General features: G+C 46.1%; 1 protein-coding gene and 1 pseudogene across 1 annotated transcript in view; one reads left to right on the top strand and one right to left on the bottom strand.

Annotated features, from left to right (window-relative positions):
- LOC147673734 (uncharacterized) overlaps positions 1-16,006 on the top strand; it is a 107,283-nt gene that overhangs the window by 36,087 nt on the left and 55,190 nt on the right. The window contains exon 3 of the mRNA XM_086945524.1: positions 7,006-7,173. Coding sequence (XP_086801650.1) covers positions 7,006-7,173 — 168 coding nt within the window. The remainder of the gene's footprint in view (positions 1-7,005; positions 7,174-16,006) is intronic.
- Positions 3,833-4,241, bottom strand: LOC147673735 (large ribosomal subunit protein eL32 pseudogene; annotated as a pseudogene).

Raw genomic sequence — 16,006 nt, 5'->3', positions numbered from 1 at the left:
TGTTGGATGAGCCATGGACAATACTCTGCAAACGTTTCTAGGAGATGGTAAAGCCTAATGGCGGGCTTTTTGATTATGACTGCTTCATTGGAAAATAGAAGACTATTAACTGTTATCCCAAAATTGGTGAATCTGTTACGGAACCTAATCCTGTATGGGGACTATAGATGTGAACGGAAACGAGTGATGGCGCAACACCACATTCTTGCCAAAATCTGCCTCCCACCTAGGTGTCCCTTCCTAGATTTGAAAAGATTTGCGCAATAATGAGCTAAGGAATCATGTCTTAAATTCAAAGAGCAGTTAGCCTTTTATGATGCATTGCAATGTTGGGGCGGCTCGCATCCACATTGATGCAAATGTGTGGCATTTGGAAAAAGGAACTCAGGGAGGATACCCTTCAACTGGTTCTATTATTATATTTTGCGGAAGTAAATACTTGATTTATTCAGCTTGTTGCACGCTGAATGGGATGCTTCTAAAATGTTGAGCAACAGATTGAACAGTATCATCCATATGCAGACAAATTCATCTGTCATTAAGGCTCATATTCTTCAGAAGAGATCTGGGAACATCTAAGTCACATCAACTTGGTGACTTCCATTAAGGTGGATAAGTATTTGACTTAGGACCTGGAGAAGGCCCATTGTTATGACTGAATTGAAGCTGAAAAGGCATTCTTTGGCCAGCGGCAGTTTCAAAAACATGAGAAGTGGAGAAGTGTGGCTCAATGGTTAGAGTGGCAGACCCTGATGCAGAGGTCTAGCCCGGGACCAGGGTTCAATTCCCGCCTCAGCGGGTCTTGGGCTCAAAATTCCACGGACCTGATAATTCTCGCCTCGGTGCCTATTCCAATCATGGAGTCCCACTCTGCAACTCTGGGCAATAGCTTGCTTAATCTCCACAACGGCCCCCACAATGCTAAGGATGCCTGGCCTCCACCTTGGGGTGCCCAGGAGTGGACGCCTCACAGGGAAAGCCAGGATGGGTTCCACAGCAGTATTCGTACAAGCGCCTTGAGACCCTTGCGGGTGAGTAGTTTGCTATACAAGTATCAATTTAAATTAACCTGACTATGTAAAAGCATCCGATGCACTTGAGCGGCTTCTTAGACCCATAGCATAGATGCAGAATTTTGTAGGTGTCAAGGAAGGTCTGTTTCTGAGCTGAGCAAAACAGTGTTGTAATGTAAGTTGTGGCACCCGCTTCGACCAGTAATGGAATTGGCGTGCCACCTATGTCCATGTGAAGAACAAGCTCTGACAGTTCCTCTTCGGCATCTGTGAGAACACTTCTTCTCACTGAGAAGACTATCAGATTTAAATGAATTGTGATCAGAGGAAGTCGACTTGGAATGATAATGAGTTTTGACTTCCTAAAGACATTGTCTAGAACACAGGGCATGCATGTGACTGGAGCCCTTCTCCTTTGTGGGCACTGATGAGGAAGAAGTCTTGCGCATGGGTTTGCAGCTATTCAACTCATGCACACAGCAGTGGCTGCTCCCCGTTAAGGTGGAGGAGCGTCGCCCCACTGCTTTTCAGCAGTGTGAATAAAGGAAAAATAAAATAATAACTTGTTATTATGACCTGCTGCAGCAGCTTTGTGGGGCGGGGCTGCTCTGCTCTCAGAGCAGGGGAAGGAGTGGTTGCAGTCATGCACACTTTGCATGATCTCCACCCAGGCTGCATTACAGACCATGCCCAGGTTCCCTGTCCCTGCCTGAGCACTGAACCACTGAGCTCAGACCAATCACAACGCTGCATTACAGTATTGTGATTGACTTAAGGGGGCCTGGGTGCTTCCCTTTCCAGCCAGGAGAGATGCGGAGAGAGGATGACAGAGGAGAGATTCAGCGAGCAGGTAAGTTAATTTTTCCATTTTTTTACACCCTCTACCATCCCACCCCCCACCCCCCCCACCACCACCACCACCCCCAATCCATACCACTGTTAATGTGGGGATATCTGGTTCTTAAAAAGGAGCAGCTTATGTGAATGTGACGTATCTCATTTGTGGTGAAGCGAAGGTAAAGTGAACTCACGTGAGGACCCAGCCGGGTAATCACGAGGAAAGGGTACTGTGAAGCTCGCAGTGGATCCTTGCAAGAGCCAGCTTCCCTTCACCACAAATGGGACACGACACATTCACATATGCTGCGCCTTTTTAAGAACCAGATCTTTTTAAGAACCAGATATCCCCACATTAACAGTCCTGAGGAGACCCCACATCCAGTGGAGGGTTGAAACGTCGTCGACAAAACTACAGAAAAGACCATTAAAACAGCCAGTGTCACCACACACTCAGGCATTTACTATGTATAATTGAATGGTCACTTCCTGTACTCATGGAAACCTCTTCTTTTTAACAAAACTGTTCACTGTATATATTCACTTATGGTTCCATGTTTCACTTGGGGATACACCGCACAAAGTATACCGCTTTTTTAATTTAAGAAAGTGACTTATACAATTTTTTGTGTGCATTTATCAACATATAAAAAAGTCAGATGATCAAACTGTGCAGAGAGTTCATTTTGTCCACAGATATTACTTGGTCCCTTATAAACGTATTGCCATTGGGCATGTGTATTATTTAAATTGTTGTTCTATTTTTCCACTGGAACCAATGTTTTCCTGTATAGATCAAGCTCTTGTAGGCACGTCACAAAAGAGTGAATAGTCTTTTGAACAGTGGAGCTGTAGATGTACTTCTTATAACCCACAATTTTATTATGCAGAAAATAAGCTATTAGAATATCTTTTAGCTTAATGTACGACAAACTAATTTTCAGGGCATTACTGGATGTCGTCTCTTGCTTCAGAACCAACACAATGCAACAACAGATACTCCAGTGTTTTTTTTTATTATGATGCCAGTGCACCGACACAAACCTCAAAGCCAGTCATCCATATGCACCACCTGGCATCCAAGTTTCTGAGTCCAAAAGAATGAATGGAGTTGGAGCAGCCAAAGACAGAGGCTGTGAAGGCAAGGGCACAGCTGAAACATGCATGGGCAAATCAGCTATGGTGTTGCGCTTGCTTCAAATTAAGGGTCAGCTTGCTTTCACCAGAGGATGACTTGCACACTACCAAACTTTTCGATGTGTTGGACGGCCCCCGGCCGTCCGACGTCATGATGGGCATGTGCGTCGGACCACAGGGGCCGTCCAAACTGCGAATGCATCGCATTTGGCCGCACCCTGGCAGAATTTCCACTCCGGCTAAAAGGCTAATCCGTGCAGGAACAAAAGTTATGTGTTTTCAAGAAAACAATAATGTTCCAAGCATGGGTCAGTGACCGCTTCATTGTCCGTGTAGTGTCTGCACGAGGAGTCCCCATATGTAAAATAGGCAGTTTCCGTACCATTATGTCTGTTCATTTCTCAATGTTACCTTCATAATTTCAGTTACAGGGTTGGGTAAACCCATGGAATCATTTACAGGGAGCAGACCCACTCAACGGCAGGGCAAAAAGTAGGATCTGCACTGCTGTTTCTTGCTTGGGCATGCCTTTCCGGCCCTATCTCCGTATCCTCCCGCCTGCGCGTCACTTCCCGATTGAAGTGAACTACCAAGCTCAGCACCTGAAATGACGTGCTGATCAGAGGGATCATTCATGGTAGAAATCCATGTCTGTAAAAGTTTAAATGAGCCCGTAATCTCTGTGTCTGAAATGGATAATATTCAGGTCTTAAATGTTTGAAATACTTTGTAAATCCTTCTTGGCGTATATGATTTTGCTACTCTCAAAATTACCCCATTTTCTTTTTTTTGTGTTGAAGTTCACATTTTTTATTTGCAAATAACAGCTGCAAAGAAAGAGCAGTCTACTCGTTCTCCTTGCTGCGCAATCTGGCGTTTGGATTTGTGAGTTTGATGACGAGCTGGGCAGCCCTCTCTACAATGGTCTTGCCATTTTGCGATGAAACATTGTGGGCGATCTCAGCACAGAAGGACTTGTTACTCATCATTAGCACCTCCAGCTCCTTCCCGTTGTGTACCAGAAACTTTGGGAATCCTGAGGGTAACATGTGCTTGGTCCTTTTATCACTACCATAACCAATGTTGGGCATCAGGATCTGGTCCTCAAACCTCCTGCCCACTCTGTTGTCAATCCCTCGTGGTTTGAGCCAGTTAACGCTTAATCTCAACATAATGATCAGACTGGTGACAAATAAACTTCTTAGTTATTTTCTTAAGAATCTTCGGTTTGACAAGAGGTCTTAGGGCAGCCATGATTGCGACTTAAAAATGTCCGCCTGATCCACACAGAGGCCAAAGAATTAAGGAAAATTCCCCCATTTTTAATGAGCTGTTGTGTTGTTTTCTAGCTAGGTGGCTATCCATACAGCCTACAGTCGACGATTTCCCGGAATAGCCTCTGACAGCTGCTAACTTTGAACTTCATATTTTCTTACTGGTTCCCTGCTCGCGAATCACCTGTCTTTTGATGAACCATGAGAGCTACTGACCAAAGACACACCTCTCATGCACATAGCACTTCAGCAAAAAAACAGTCTTAAAAATATAAGGCATTTTAAAAATATGACGGCACTCTAGGTAGAACAAACTAAGTGTATGTCCATAGAGAGCATGCTATAAGAGGGAAAGGGAAAGAGAGTGTGGCAGACTGGACAGTGATAGGCAAAGGCACAGAAAGTGGCAAGTTATATCACTCAGAATCCCGAGGAGAAAAACACCCGTTATTCACTCTTTGCCCTATAATAATTATATATTATGTAGGCCCCCAAAATCATCTACCCATTCTATCCACTGCTGTACAAAGAAAGAGGAGTAATGGATAGCCACACATGATATGACTTCTCCTCCCTGTCCCAAATGTAAAAAAAAAACAAAAAACATAACTGGCCTCCAGCCACCCAACTGAGCAAGCATTGTCCCATCACACCACCTCCCCCTCCCCCTAAAGCTGTCCACCCTGCTTTCCATCAAAGCACAGAGCCAGCGATACAATGACAGTCTCTCAAAGAGTCATGTCAGAGCAGCCCGGAATTCCTTTTTGACTTCGCAACAGTGGGTAACAAGTTTTGTCACCCACGATTGTTACTTCATAACAGTGAATAGCCAGGTTTAGAATGTATTGTTCACACTAGTGTCTCTCAGTGAACCAAGTTAACCTGGCCTGAAAGACCTTTACGATGGAGCAGAAGTGGGTAACGAGTTATTTTATCAACTGTTGCTATGTCAGAGCAGTGAGTTACCAGATTTAGAATTTGGTGTGAATGATGGAGGGTGTCTATGAGACCCTTAGATCACAGTGTTATAGACAAACTAAAAGCCAAGGAATAGACTCGCTCAGAGTAAGTATCAGTGATGGAGCTTCATTCAAGATCATTTTAAGCATTCCATCCATCCCTTTGTGCGCTGTATTCTGAAGAGCCAAACTGGACCCTGACGAGGGATGAACAGAGAAGTTTCAGAGGGGGAGCAGAAACAGAGAGTGACATAAAACAGGGAAAGCAGGATCCGAAATTGACTCAGGGAGAAGTAACATCACAGCAAGCTAGAGTTGGAGGGGTATGAGAGAGCCTGAGCGGTTAGCGGCTGAAAGAGGAATCGGAGAGTGAGTAGGAACAAGGGAGAGCAAAGTCTGAGCGTGACGCAAGGAGTGGGAGCGGGATCAGAAAGTGACAACGAAAGATGACAGCATATGAGTGAGGAGTCAAAGCAGGACTCAAGACAGAGATGGATGTGAAGAAATATTACCTGTGGATGAGTGAGAAGAAGAATACAATGTGATAGGGCGAAGTGCGAGCAGAGCAAGAGAGTGACAGGGAAAGATGGTAGAAGCACCAGATAGGTTGACAGAGCAGATGAGAGTGTAACCAGAGGATTGAACTGAAGAGTGAGAGCATGACAAGAGGGTGTGGAATGAGATCAGGCAGGAGAAAGGAGCAGAGAGTTTCAGCAAGGAGCGTAAGTAGTATCAGAGAGTGCCAGCAAGGAGGGAGAGATGGAGCAGAGAGTGGCAGGGAAAGATAACAGCAGGACCAATATACTGACAGAGAGGATGAGTGCATGACCAGAGACTGGCATAAAGTTGTGAGAGCAAGACAAGAGTGTGATAGCTTGGAAAGAGATCAGGACTGGGGCGTGTCATTGAGGAGAACAAGTCATATCGGAGAATGCCAGCAAGGAATGAGCGCAAGATCAAAGAGTGACAGGAAAGAGAATTTGCAGCAATTGAGAAGACGACTTCAAAGGACAATGAGAGCGTGATCGCAAGGAAGGTGTTCAAAACTAGAGAGTGTTACGGAGAAATAAGGGTGACAAAAGAGTGATGCCTTGGAGTGAAAGCTCGACCTTAGAGCGCAAAGAATGTCTGTGCGGAGGACCAGAGAGTGACTGTGAGGTTTGAAACAAGGTGTATGGAGTGAAATTGAAGAGCGAAGTCAGGACCAAAGAATAACAGGAAAAAATTAAAGTAGAGCTGAGGAGAACTAGTGGATGACTATTGGGGCTGAGACCTGGCTCAGAGAGACTTAGGCAGGAATGAGAGCTGAAGCAAAGAGTGGCTGGGAGGAGAGACAGCAGATCCATCGAGTGACAGTGAGGGTTGAGAGCAGGGCTGGGGGATGAAACAGAGCAGTGACCTCAGTACCAGAGACCAACGGTATTAAGTGAAACAAATAATAGTGAGTGTCTGGACAGGAATGAATTACAGCTAGACCACACAGTGTGATGGATATGATTGGAAGCAGAGTTGGGAAGTGATGGTGAGAAGAGGGAGATTGGTCACTGAAATACTCTGATAGATGGGAACATTACAGTTGAGAAAATCAGGGGTTTCTTGCATTTCACTACATTCCGCTGACTCAATCAAGGCACAACTGCAGCACTCTGGACAAATTATAATATTTTTCCAGAGTTTATCAATTGAATGTTGTCAATGCATTTTTTTTTATTTCTACAATCTAAAAACTGTTTTTGTTGAATGCTCCTTAGATTGACCTATTCTCTTTTCTGTCACTTTTCTCAGATCCAGGGAGCTGATGATTGGAGACGAATAGTTCGAAAAAATTCAAAGGAAAATGAAATTCTGAAGCAGAACATCCTATTAAAACTGTCAGAGGAGTATAACCATCTAAAGACAAAGGTAGCTGAGATAGACGAGATGATTACAAAAAGTCCAGTGCAACTTCTAAAGGTGAGAGATGGATTAAAGTACTTAGATTTTGTGGATCTGCATGGGCCTTTCAGCATCTGGATGCCTGGTGCAGGGAGGACCACTGGATTTTTCAGCATCCACTTCCCTCATTTTGTTTTATGAAGGTGGGATCGTGCTAGCTTGCATACAAAGGTACACCAGAACTTGGTGGGTGGGTATTGTGACACCATGGAAGCACCCTAAAGAAATATCCTTATTGAATGATACAATCAAAAACTATTGTGAATGGATGTGCAGGTCATAGGGCAAACCCACAATTATTGGAATGAGTACACCAGAACTTGATGAACTAGTTTAAGAGCGAAACATCATAAATATCAACAGAAACATTAGTCAGGAAATTGATGACTTCCATAGATGGTATTGAAGCCCATCTGATGTCTTTAGTGGGTTCAAGGCCATTTCACAATTCGTTACACTTAACTTGGCACAATTTTAAACACAGTTGAAGGCGCTGGAATTGGTTTTGATGTCACGATTGAAAAGCAAAAGTGAAAAGGATTTATCCTGGTTACTCACCTAACTATTATCTTCTATTTTGTTTCATTTGATGTCAAAAGATTATGGATGAACCACTAAAAAAGTGACATGATTTACAAAATAAAGGTGTAAAATTTGATGACTTACTCTTTGAAAAACATAACTGAAGCTCTGTAAAACCACTGATAACAATCAGGATGTTAATGATCAGCCTTCCAATGTGTTCCCTGAAAGCACATTTGGGTTTAGTACATAGTGTGATGGTGCACACAAGCTCACAAGAGAAAGCATTGTTATGATTGCAAGCAGAAAGTACTTCTGCACTTAATTAATCTCAACTGCTCTTATGGTATATGTCATATACAAATCATATGATATATCTCTGTGACCTTCAACTCAATTAATATAAATGTAAGCACGTCTACATTATTTTCAAAACACATACAGGATTCCTTTCTTGACACATTAAAAAAGTTCTGACTTTTCTTCTCTTCTTAACATATTCCAAATCCCACCCTCTTCCCGTGTATACTTATTACAAACTATGAAACAATAAGTATTTCTCTACTGCACAAGAACGCCCATAATACCTACTGTCACATATATTTTTAGAACAGCAAGCCAAAGCTCACAGCTAAAATAACAACCAACATAAAAATCAGGATAAGGTCCGTGTAATCAGCATGAAACCATAAAACATATATCTTGAACCAAAAGTAAGATCATCCAAACTCGTAAGAATCACATATGGCTTTGGATTAGCAAAAGGAAGAACGAAAGCTCAAGTTGCTAACCCGGAAGTCAGAAGATTGTAAACCCATATAAGCACAACAGACCTAAAGTATGCAACACTTCAGCAGAAACAAGTAGGTGTAGATTTTTGTTATAAACATCACTAGGACAAAGGGACTGAGATCAGTCATAACCCACTACTGCAGGAACCACTATTAAGTAGAAGCACATTGGATAAGTGTAAAATGTACAACAAAAAAACACAAAAACTAAAAAAGTGAAATATTCCCCTATTGCAAGCTCACGTGAACTAAATGGCATAAATATACTAGATGAGATCTGACTCTTAACCCCAACCAGAAACAACAAGGTTTGCCTGCCAAAACCTTCAAATTAGCAGAATTTATAAGAATACTTAGCTACAGAAATTTAAATCATGTACTAAACCAACAAAATGTGAACTGGACCATTCTGGAGCGATCTCATTCATCTTATGTGCAATGCATCTCAAACTGTGGGATTTAAGGTTTGCTCTACTAGACGTTTAACCACTATTAAAAAATAATGTTTCCATTAACCAAGTTGTTTCAAAAAAGGAAATCATTTGCAGAGGACAACAATTGGGATGCTTTTCACTGCTTACAAGAAACATTTGCTAATGCATACTTCTTGCAACCTCTAATCACGAGCTTTCATTCACTGTCAAACGGTTGACTCATAATCTGAAGTAAGCATCGCCACATCATATCACAGTGGAATCTATTTCCAAAGATCGGTACTGGAGTAACCTAACAAGGTAATTGAGCAACATTTGAAACCTTAAAAAGCAAGTCCATATTAAGTTTGATTGCACTCACTCCTTATGGCGTGCTGAGTTTACAATAACTAAGAGAATCAAACCCTACTGTCAACAACATCTGTATGTACTATGTCATCATTCAGGAAATCTACCTTTTTGCATGTAAATTGATCCTCTGTACCACAGGCCTAAGAATTTGTCAAGAACTTGCACAAAGAGTTTCAACAAATAATGTTACCTTTGACCTTGGGCTAAGGAATGATCAGTTGCACATCGGTGTGTAGCCCAACCATTGTGTAGGGATGGTAAAGTCTTTCTGGTCACCAAAAGCCTATACCTTAAAATAGTGCAAGTCCGGTACATTGTACCTTTTACAATACAGAAGATTATCAATCCTGTGGTTGTTTGTCTTAATCTTGACAATCTCACGATCTGTCCAGTAGTTGATATTTCCCCGATGAAACTGATACCCACCCAATTAACAGAGAACAAGAAGACATATCCATGTAAAACTCATAGGAATTTTTAATTCACTTGATTCATGAGTACAGCGCTGGGAACCATCTTACTTGATTGATTGAGGCGCTTATGGCTTGTAAGTTGGGGCCTCAGTCCCCTCTTCACAAATTCACAACCCTGTCTGGTTAAGCAGTTTAAAAAGATACTTTCATAGCTTTGTCATATCCAGAGACAGGTCTAGGGAGTCCTTACAGGGGATATAACATAGGAGCTCTTTAAAGGAGAACACATTGAATGCCACAGCTCCCGCGATGGAGATATACAGTATTCAGTTTGGCTATGGATGTGTAAGGTAGACCTCCAAAAGATTCCACTCTGTATGTTACAACTCTAAACTACCCAAACTCATTGATCCCCATTCAGAACTTTACAGATGAGCTAGAATCTTTGTGCTTTGGTGCAGTGGGCATTGTATCTTACCATTGTTAAATGCGTGAAGCTTGGCAGCTTGGTTACCATGTGTGTCCTGTGATATTGGACATGTCCATCAGTCGAGGTAATTGGCTCAACAACAGTGGAGGGGCCGGAAACATATATTTTTCCCTAACCCTCAGTGCTGTTTAGGAAATACAAAAACAACACAAGGGAATCCTTACCTTGCTTTGCATATTTCTCCGTACCCACCCAAGGGGATAACCCTATGGTGTTAAAAGAACTCTCACCCACTAGGATTCCAAGTAGCATGCTTCGTCACAGAATCCTCGCTCAGATACTGAACTTGATGGGCTCAAAATTGGTTTCCAAGGGAGCTCTTTGTTTATTGGGTGGGATTCAACCTTTAAAATAGTCTAGGCCGGGGGGGGGGGGTCTGTCCTGGGGGTTAATTTTATTTTCAAGGGGCACCCTGGTGGAATTAAAAACATGTGGGGATGCACTAAGGAAATTAGTATCCTCTGTATCCCTGGATTAACATGTTTCAGCCATCACACCAATGCTTCACAGGACTAATTTGCTTTTATCAGGACCGCAAAAAGATCTCGTTAGTATCCTGTTTGTGTACATTCAATTGTGAAACTTCCATTCACCATACTCATACCTGCCATACATACTGACCCATTTGATCTCTATGCTTGCACCTTTTGATGAAAGTTTTACTACAAGGTCCACCTGCCTCTTTACCCTCATTGAGCTTTAAATAGGATGCCACTAAAGAAATGCGACCATAGCTACCAAATGTGTTGGTATGTATTAGTACATGCATGAGTGCATAGTCACATCAGGGCCACAAGAAGTCCCCTGCCCCCACATGCCCAAACCCGCAAATGATACACAGACACCGTGTTAGGTTTGGGAAAAAATTGCTGCAGGTTTATTACATACAACATATGTAATGATGGTGGGTTAGCTTACGGGCGATCCTGGGCAGGCCGCATTCTCGCCACCTGCCCGCCTGTTGAGCCAAACAGCACAGTGGCGAACCACCCAACTGCTGTACAATAAACATATAACTACTGACACGCCCATTGCGGGGCGTGACTAGGCAAACCCCCGGTTGCACAGGCCCACAACCGCCCGAAGGACTACTGGGGCGCCGACACGAATTCCTGCACCTCCCATGAGGTTACAGGTTAGGCTCTGGCACTCCTATGTGCCCGCTGAAGTACATCGTTTGCACCTCTCTTCTTCCGGATCGCCCAGTAACTCCGCCTGCAACGAGAAATAAACACATTAAACTCCCCCACAACCCCCTCATACTGACACTCTGGGTTCGAGGAAGGGAGGGGAAAAGAGTGTCCCGATAGCACACGACGGCGTCCGGAGCGGCAAAGAGGCTCTCCTACGGGGTACAGGAGCTTAAGTACCCATGGAGGCCCCTCCCTGCCGCCCCGGACGAGATTCACGGCCAGCCGCCTCCTCCAACCAGTGAGGAGGATAAGCTGGACATCCTGCTGGGGGCGGGACAGCCCTCCGCGACTAGGAGCCCGCCCTCTCAATGGCCACTGCGTGGCCTCGGGCAGGCGCATAGTCACATCAGGGCCACAAGAAGTCCCCCGCCCCCACATGCCCAAACCCGCAAATGATACACAGACACCGTGTTAGGTTTGGGAAAAAATTGCTGCAGGTTTATTACATACAACATATGTAATGATGGTGGGTTAGCTTACGGGCGATCCTGGGCAGGCCGCATTCTCGCCACCTGCCCGCCTGTTGAGCCAAACAGCACAGTGGCGAACCACCCAACTGCTGTACAATAAACATATAACTACTGACACGCCCATTGTGGGGCGTGACTAGGCAAACCCCCGGTTGCACAGGCCCACAACCGCCCGAAGGACTACTGGGGCGCCGACACGAATTCCTGCACCTCCCATGAGGTTACAGGTTAGGCTCTGGCACCCCTATGTGCCCACTGAAGTACATCGTTTGCACCTCTCTTCTTCCGGATCGCCCAGTAACTCCGCCACAGCCTGTGCGGTGGTACCCGCTGCCGCACAGGCCCCCCCACCATTGCTACCTTTGCTACCTGCAACCTTTACTCATGAGTGCTTCTTTCAAGTCCAGCAGGAAGAGGTCTAAGCCTACGGGCGAGAGGTGGACACCATCAACCTCAAAATAACCCTTCACTTTGTCCTGAATCATGTCATGTCTGATGAAGCCTAGACCTCTGCGCTGGGTGAACTTTTTCATGGCCGCATTGATCCGCCTCCTAGATCTCTCAATAGCCTCGCCGGACTTAGCCCCCCACCAGGTTCTCCTGGGCACTATTTCGGACCACCAGATCTCGCAATCCCGCAGAAGGCCACTGATGATGCCCAAATCGGTCTTCATTTTGAGAAGTAGAGTGGATTTCCCCAAGTACGTAATGTCATTGCCACCCAGGTGGATTATCAAGTGATGGGGAGGAAGTCCACCCGAGGCAAGGGCCTCCCGAAGCCGGAAGAGTAAGCTATGCCAACGCATGCCCGGGAAACCCCACCACACACAGTCTATACTCGTGAAGGTACTAGTCCACTGCCTGACGGCAGCCCATCGTGCCAACCTGTCGACCATAGAATGCCCCAAGACCCATACACGCGAACCTGTCAAAGAAAGACGCAATATGTTCAAGGGTGTTTATTCAGTAAATCACAAGAAAACAAAAGGTATCACAAAACACAGCAAACAAAACTCAAAATCAAACATAATTGGAATCAAGGCCTAATGTAACGTCTATAGCAAGCTGATTCCCAGCGCCCAACAGACTGCACCTGCACTGGCAACATTCCAGCACGAAAGGCCGATGTGGCCGCCCCTATACGGAAGGAATGGCTAGAAAACTTCTTCCCCTGTACCAACAGACCAGCCCTGTCCAGGCAGGCCAGCATGATTTTGTCCATCTGGTATTTAGTCAAGGGGGTGAGGTCAGCATGAACAAACAGGTAACCCGGCCCAGCAGGCCGCACAGCAAGGAAGGCCCTTAGGGCAGCCACCGGGCAGAAACGGGGATCCCCAAGGGGGGAGAGTCTGATAACAGACCGTTTTCCAGCTTGATCTGTCTTAGACCGCCTCAGCGTAATGGACAACCCACTTACAAAAGCGATATCCTCCAAACACAGCGCATCTCCAGAGATATCAGTCTTAGAACGGGCCACCAGCTCGCTACTCCTGAAGGCCTCAAAGAATGCTAGGACAAAGGCTGCAGAAAACAGGGCTGCTTCATACTGCGAGTGGACAACTGCCCGCAACACTTGTAACATAGCCTGAAGAGATGGGAAATCAATGGGGGACCTGTCATCTGGGACCCTGGGATCCTCTCGAGCCCAACCCTTCAAAGCGGCCCTAATCACAAAGGATTTGGCAGGATCATTCCCCCCGCACAATCTAGCCTCATGACTAATGGCCGCTAAGTGGCCGCAAACCCAGGAATGAGACTTTTTCTGCTTCTTCGCCCACACAACGAATGCCTGAACTCTATTTTCCAACGGCAAAGCCTGCAAGCCCAGGTCAGAGATGACCTTACTGAAAGTAGCGCGGTGACTCGCATAGCGTTTCCTTGTACCCAGCGCTAAAGATTTCTCTCCTAGTTCTCTCAATTGCTGCTCCACTCCAAGATGTGCCAAAGCCCTGGTGCAAAGGGGGTCATCTCCTCTCTTGCCTGGGGGCAAGCTGCCCGGAAACGGTCCAACTGCAAACGAGAAAGAGCGTCAGCTGCGACATTAGTGACCCCTGCAATGTGTCTAGCTCTAAATTCAACATTGCAGCGCAGGCACCTGCTAGCCAATTCACGGAGTAGAGACAGCACTAACGGACAGCTGGCAGATAGACCATCGATTGCCTGCACGACCGCCATATTGTCCGACCAGAACAAGACTTTTCTGTTAGACAGAGTATCCGGCCAAAGGTGTAGAGAAATCACAATGGGGAAGAGTTCCAGGACAGTAATGTTAGCAGTAATACCCCGCTTGCGCCAAGAATTGGGCCATCCCTGCGCGCACCACAGCTCTCCTAGAATGGCACCAAAGCCCTCACGGCCCGAGGCGTCCGTGAACATGTTCAACTCAGGACTCTCCACCCACGGGGACCTCCAAAGCACTGTGCCATTAAAATCAGATAAGAAGTCATCCCACATTTGCAAATCCTTCTTGAGTCCGGAGGTCAATCTAACAAAGTGGTAATGCTTGTGTACCTTAGCAGTAGCCTTGGCCAAGCGTCTCGCAAAAACTCGCCCCACAGGAATAACCCTAGCAGCAAAATTCAGCTTACCTAGCAGACTCTGAATGACCCCCAGAGGCGCCTTATCCCTGCCTAACAATGCATGAATATCGTTTCTCAAGCCAACCACCTTCTCTGCCGGGAGACGAGACACCCTCTGGACCGTGTCGAGCTCGATCCCCAGGAAGGTCAGCACCTGAGCAGGGCCCTCGGTCTTACCTGGCGCCAGCGGCACGCCCAAGCGACTGGCTAGGTCAATAAAACAGTCCAGGCCCTCCTGACACTCCTGCGTGCCCTCCCCCCGATAAAGAGGAAGTCGTCTAGGTAATGCGACACTGCTGACACTTTGTATTCCTCTGTAAGGGCCCACTGCAGGATGGTGCTGAAGGCCTCGAAGAAGGCACACGAGACAGCGCAACCCATTGGCATACACTTATCAAAGTAGAACCCCCCATTCCACTTGAAACCCAAAAGGTGCTGGCTGTCCGGGTGTACAGGTAACAAGCGGAAGGCTGCCTCAATGACTGCCTTAGCTAGACAAGCCCCCTCCCCTGCTCTCCTCACTAAGTCGATGGCCATGTCTAGGGAACAGTAAGAGACAGAGCAGGCCGCCTCTGGCAGCCAGGAGTTGACGGAGTTCCCCTCTGGGAAGGACAAGTTATGAATCAGCCTGTAAGCCCCAGGTTCTTTTTTGGGGACAACACCCAAGGGGAACACCACAAAGTCAGGAATGGGGGGGGGGGAGGAAAAGGGCCTGCCACCCTCCCCAAGGCAATCTCCTTGCTAATCTTCTTGTCGACCACCTCAGGGAGCTCCCTGACAGATTTTTGATTCTCAGCATCCCTGCTGACCCTAGGACCCTGATAGGGGATCTTGAAACCCTCCAAGAAACCCGAAATCAGCACATCCCTATTCTTTTCATTGGGATAGGCACGAAGGAGGGGCAGCAGGCTGGGTATGAAGACTGGAGACGGGCCTTTTGAACAAAGGGGGTAAGGGTCCCCACCGGGCAGCACAGAGACTGAACCCCCCTCTGGAGCAGAAGGAGTGGAGATCGGAGTTGGCAAAAGGGGGCGCAGCAGGCGGGGGAAAGGGGGGAGATGAGATCTCAGGGGCACTATTTATCTTTATTGGCAGCGCTGGCAGAGGAAGACCGCTTCTCGCAGGAGGACTCCGGGTGGGAGCCTCCGCATTTATTGCACACGTGAGAGAATCTACATGCTTTCCCCCAAGTACAATTCCCGGCATTGTACATACTGCAAGTGGACGACACATTCTTCTTGGCATACTGTCTATTAAAACTGCCCCCGCGACTCCCTCGAAAGGACTGTCTGAAATTACTTTTCCTCTGAGTGCACACCTTATCATTTTCTGTCTTTTTAACCTGGACAACACTGTTGGCCCCACTCTCTAATTTCCCTCTACCCATGTGTACCATCCACAGTCTCACTTCAACCTGGTCCCACTCCAGTTCAGGACAGACAGACATTTTTTTTGCGGAACTCACAATCATATAAGTACCACCCCATCCCAGTAGATGCTTCAGCTTCAGCTTCATTGATTATGGCACTGTTGTACTGGAAAAGACCTTGTGCCTGTTCTGGGAAACGCTCCGTGATTACCGCTGCCAGGATGGCAAATGCCTGACGC

The sequence above is a fragment of the Lissotriton vulgaris genome, chromosome 12, assembly GCF_964263255.1.
Source record: "Lissotriton vulgaris chromosome 12, aLisVul1.2, whole genome shotgun sequence".
Classification (NCBI taxonomy): Eukaryota; Metazoa; Chordata; class Amphibia; order Caudata; family Salamandridae; genus Lissotriton; species Lissotriton vulgaris.
Note: the sequence above shows the minus strand (reverse complement) of the source record. Positions and strands in the feature narration are given on the sequence as shown.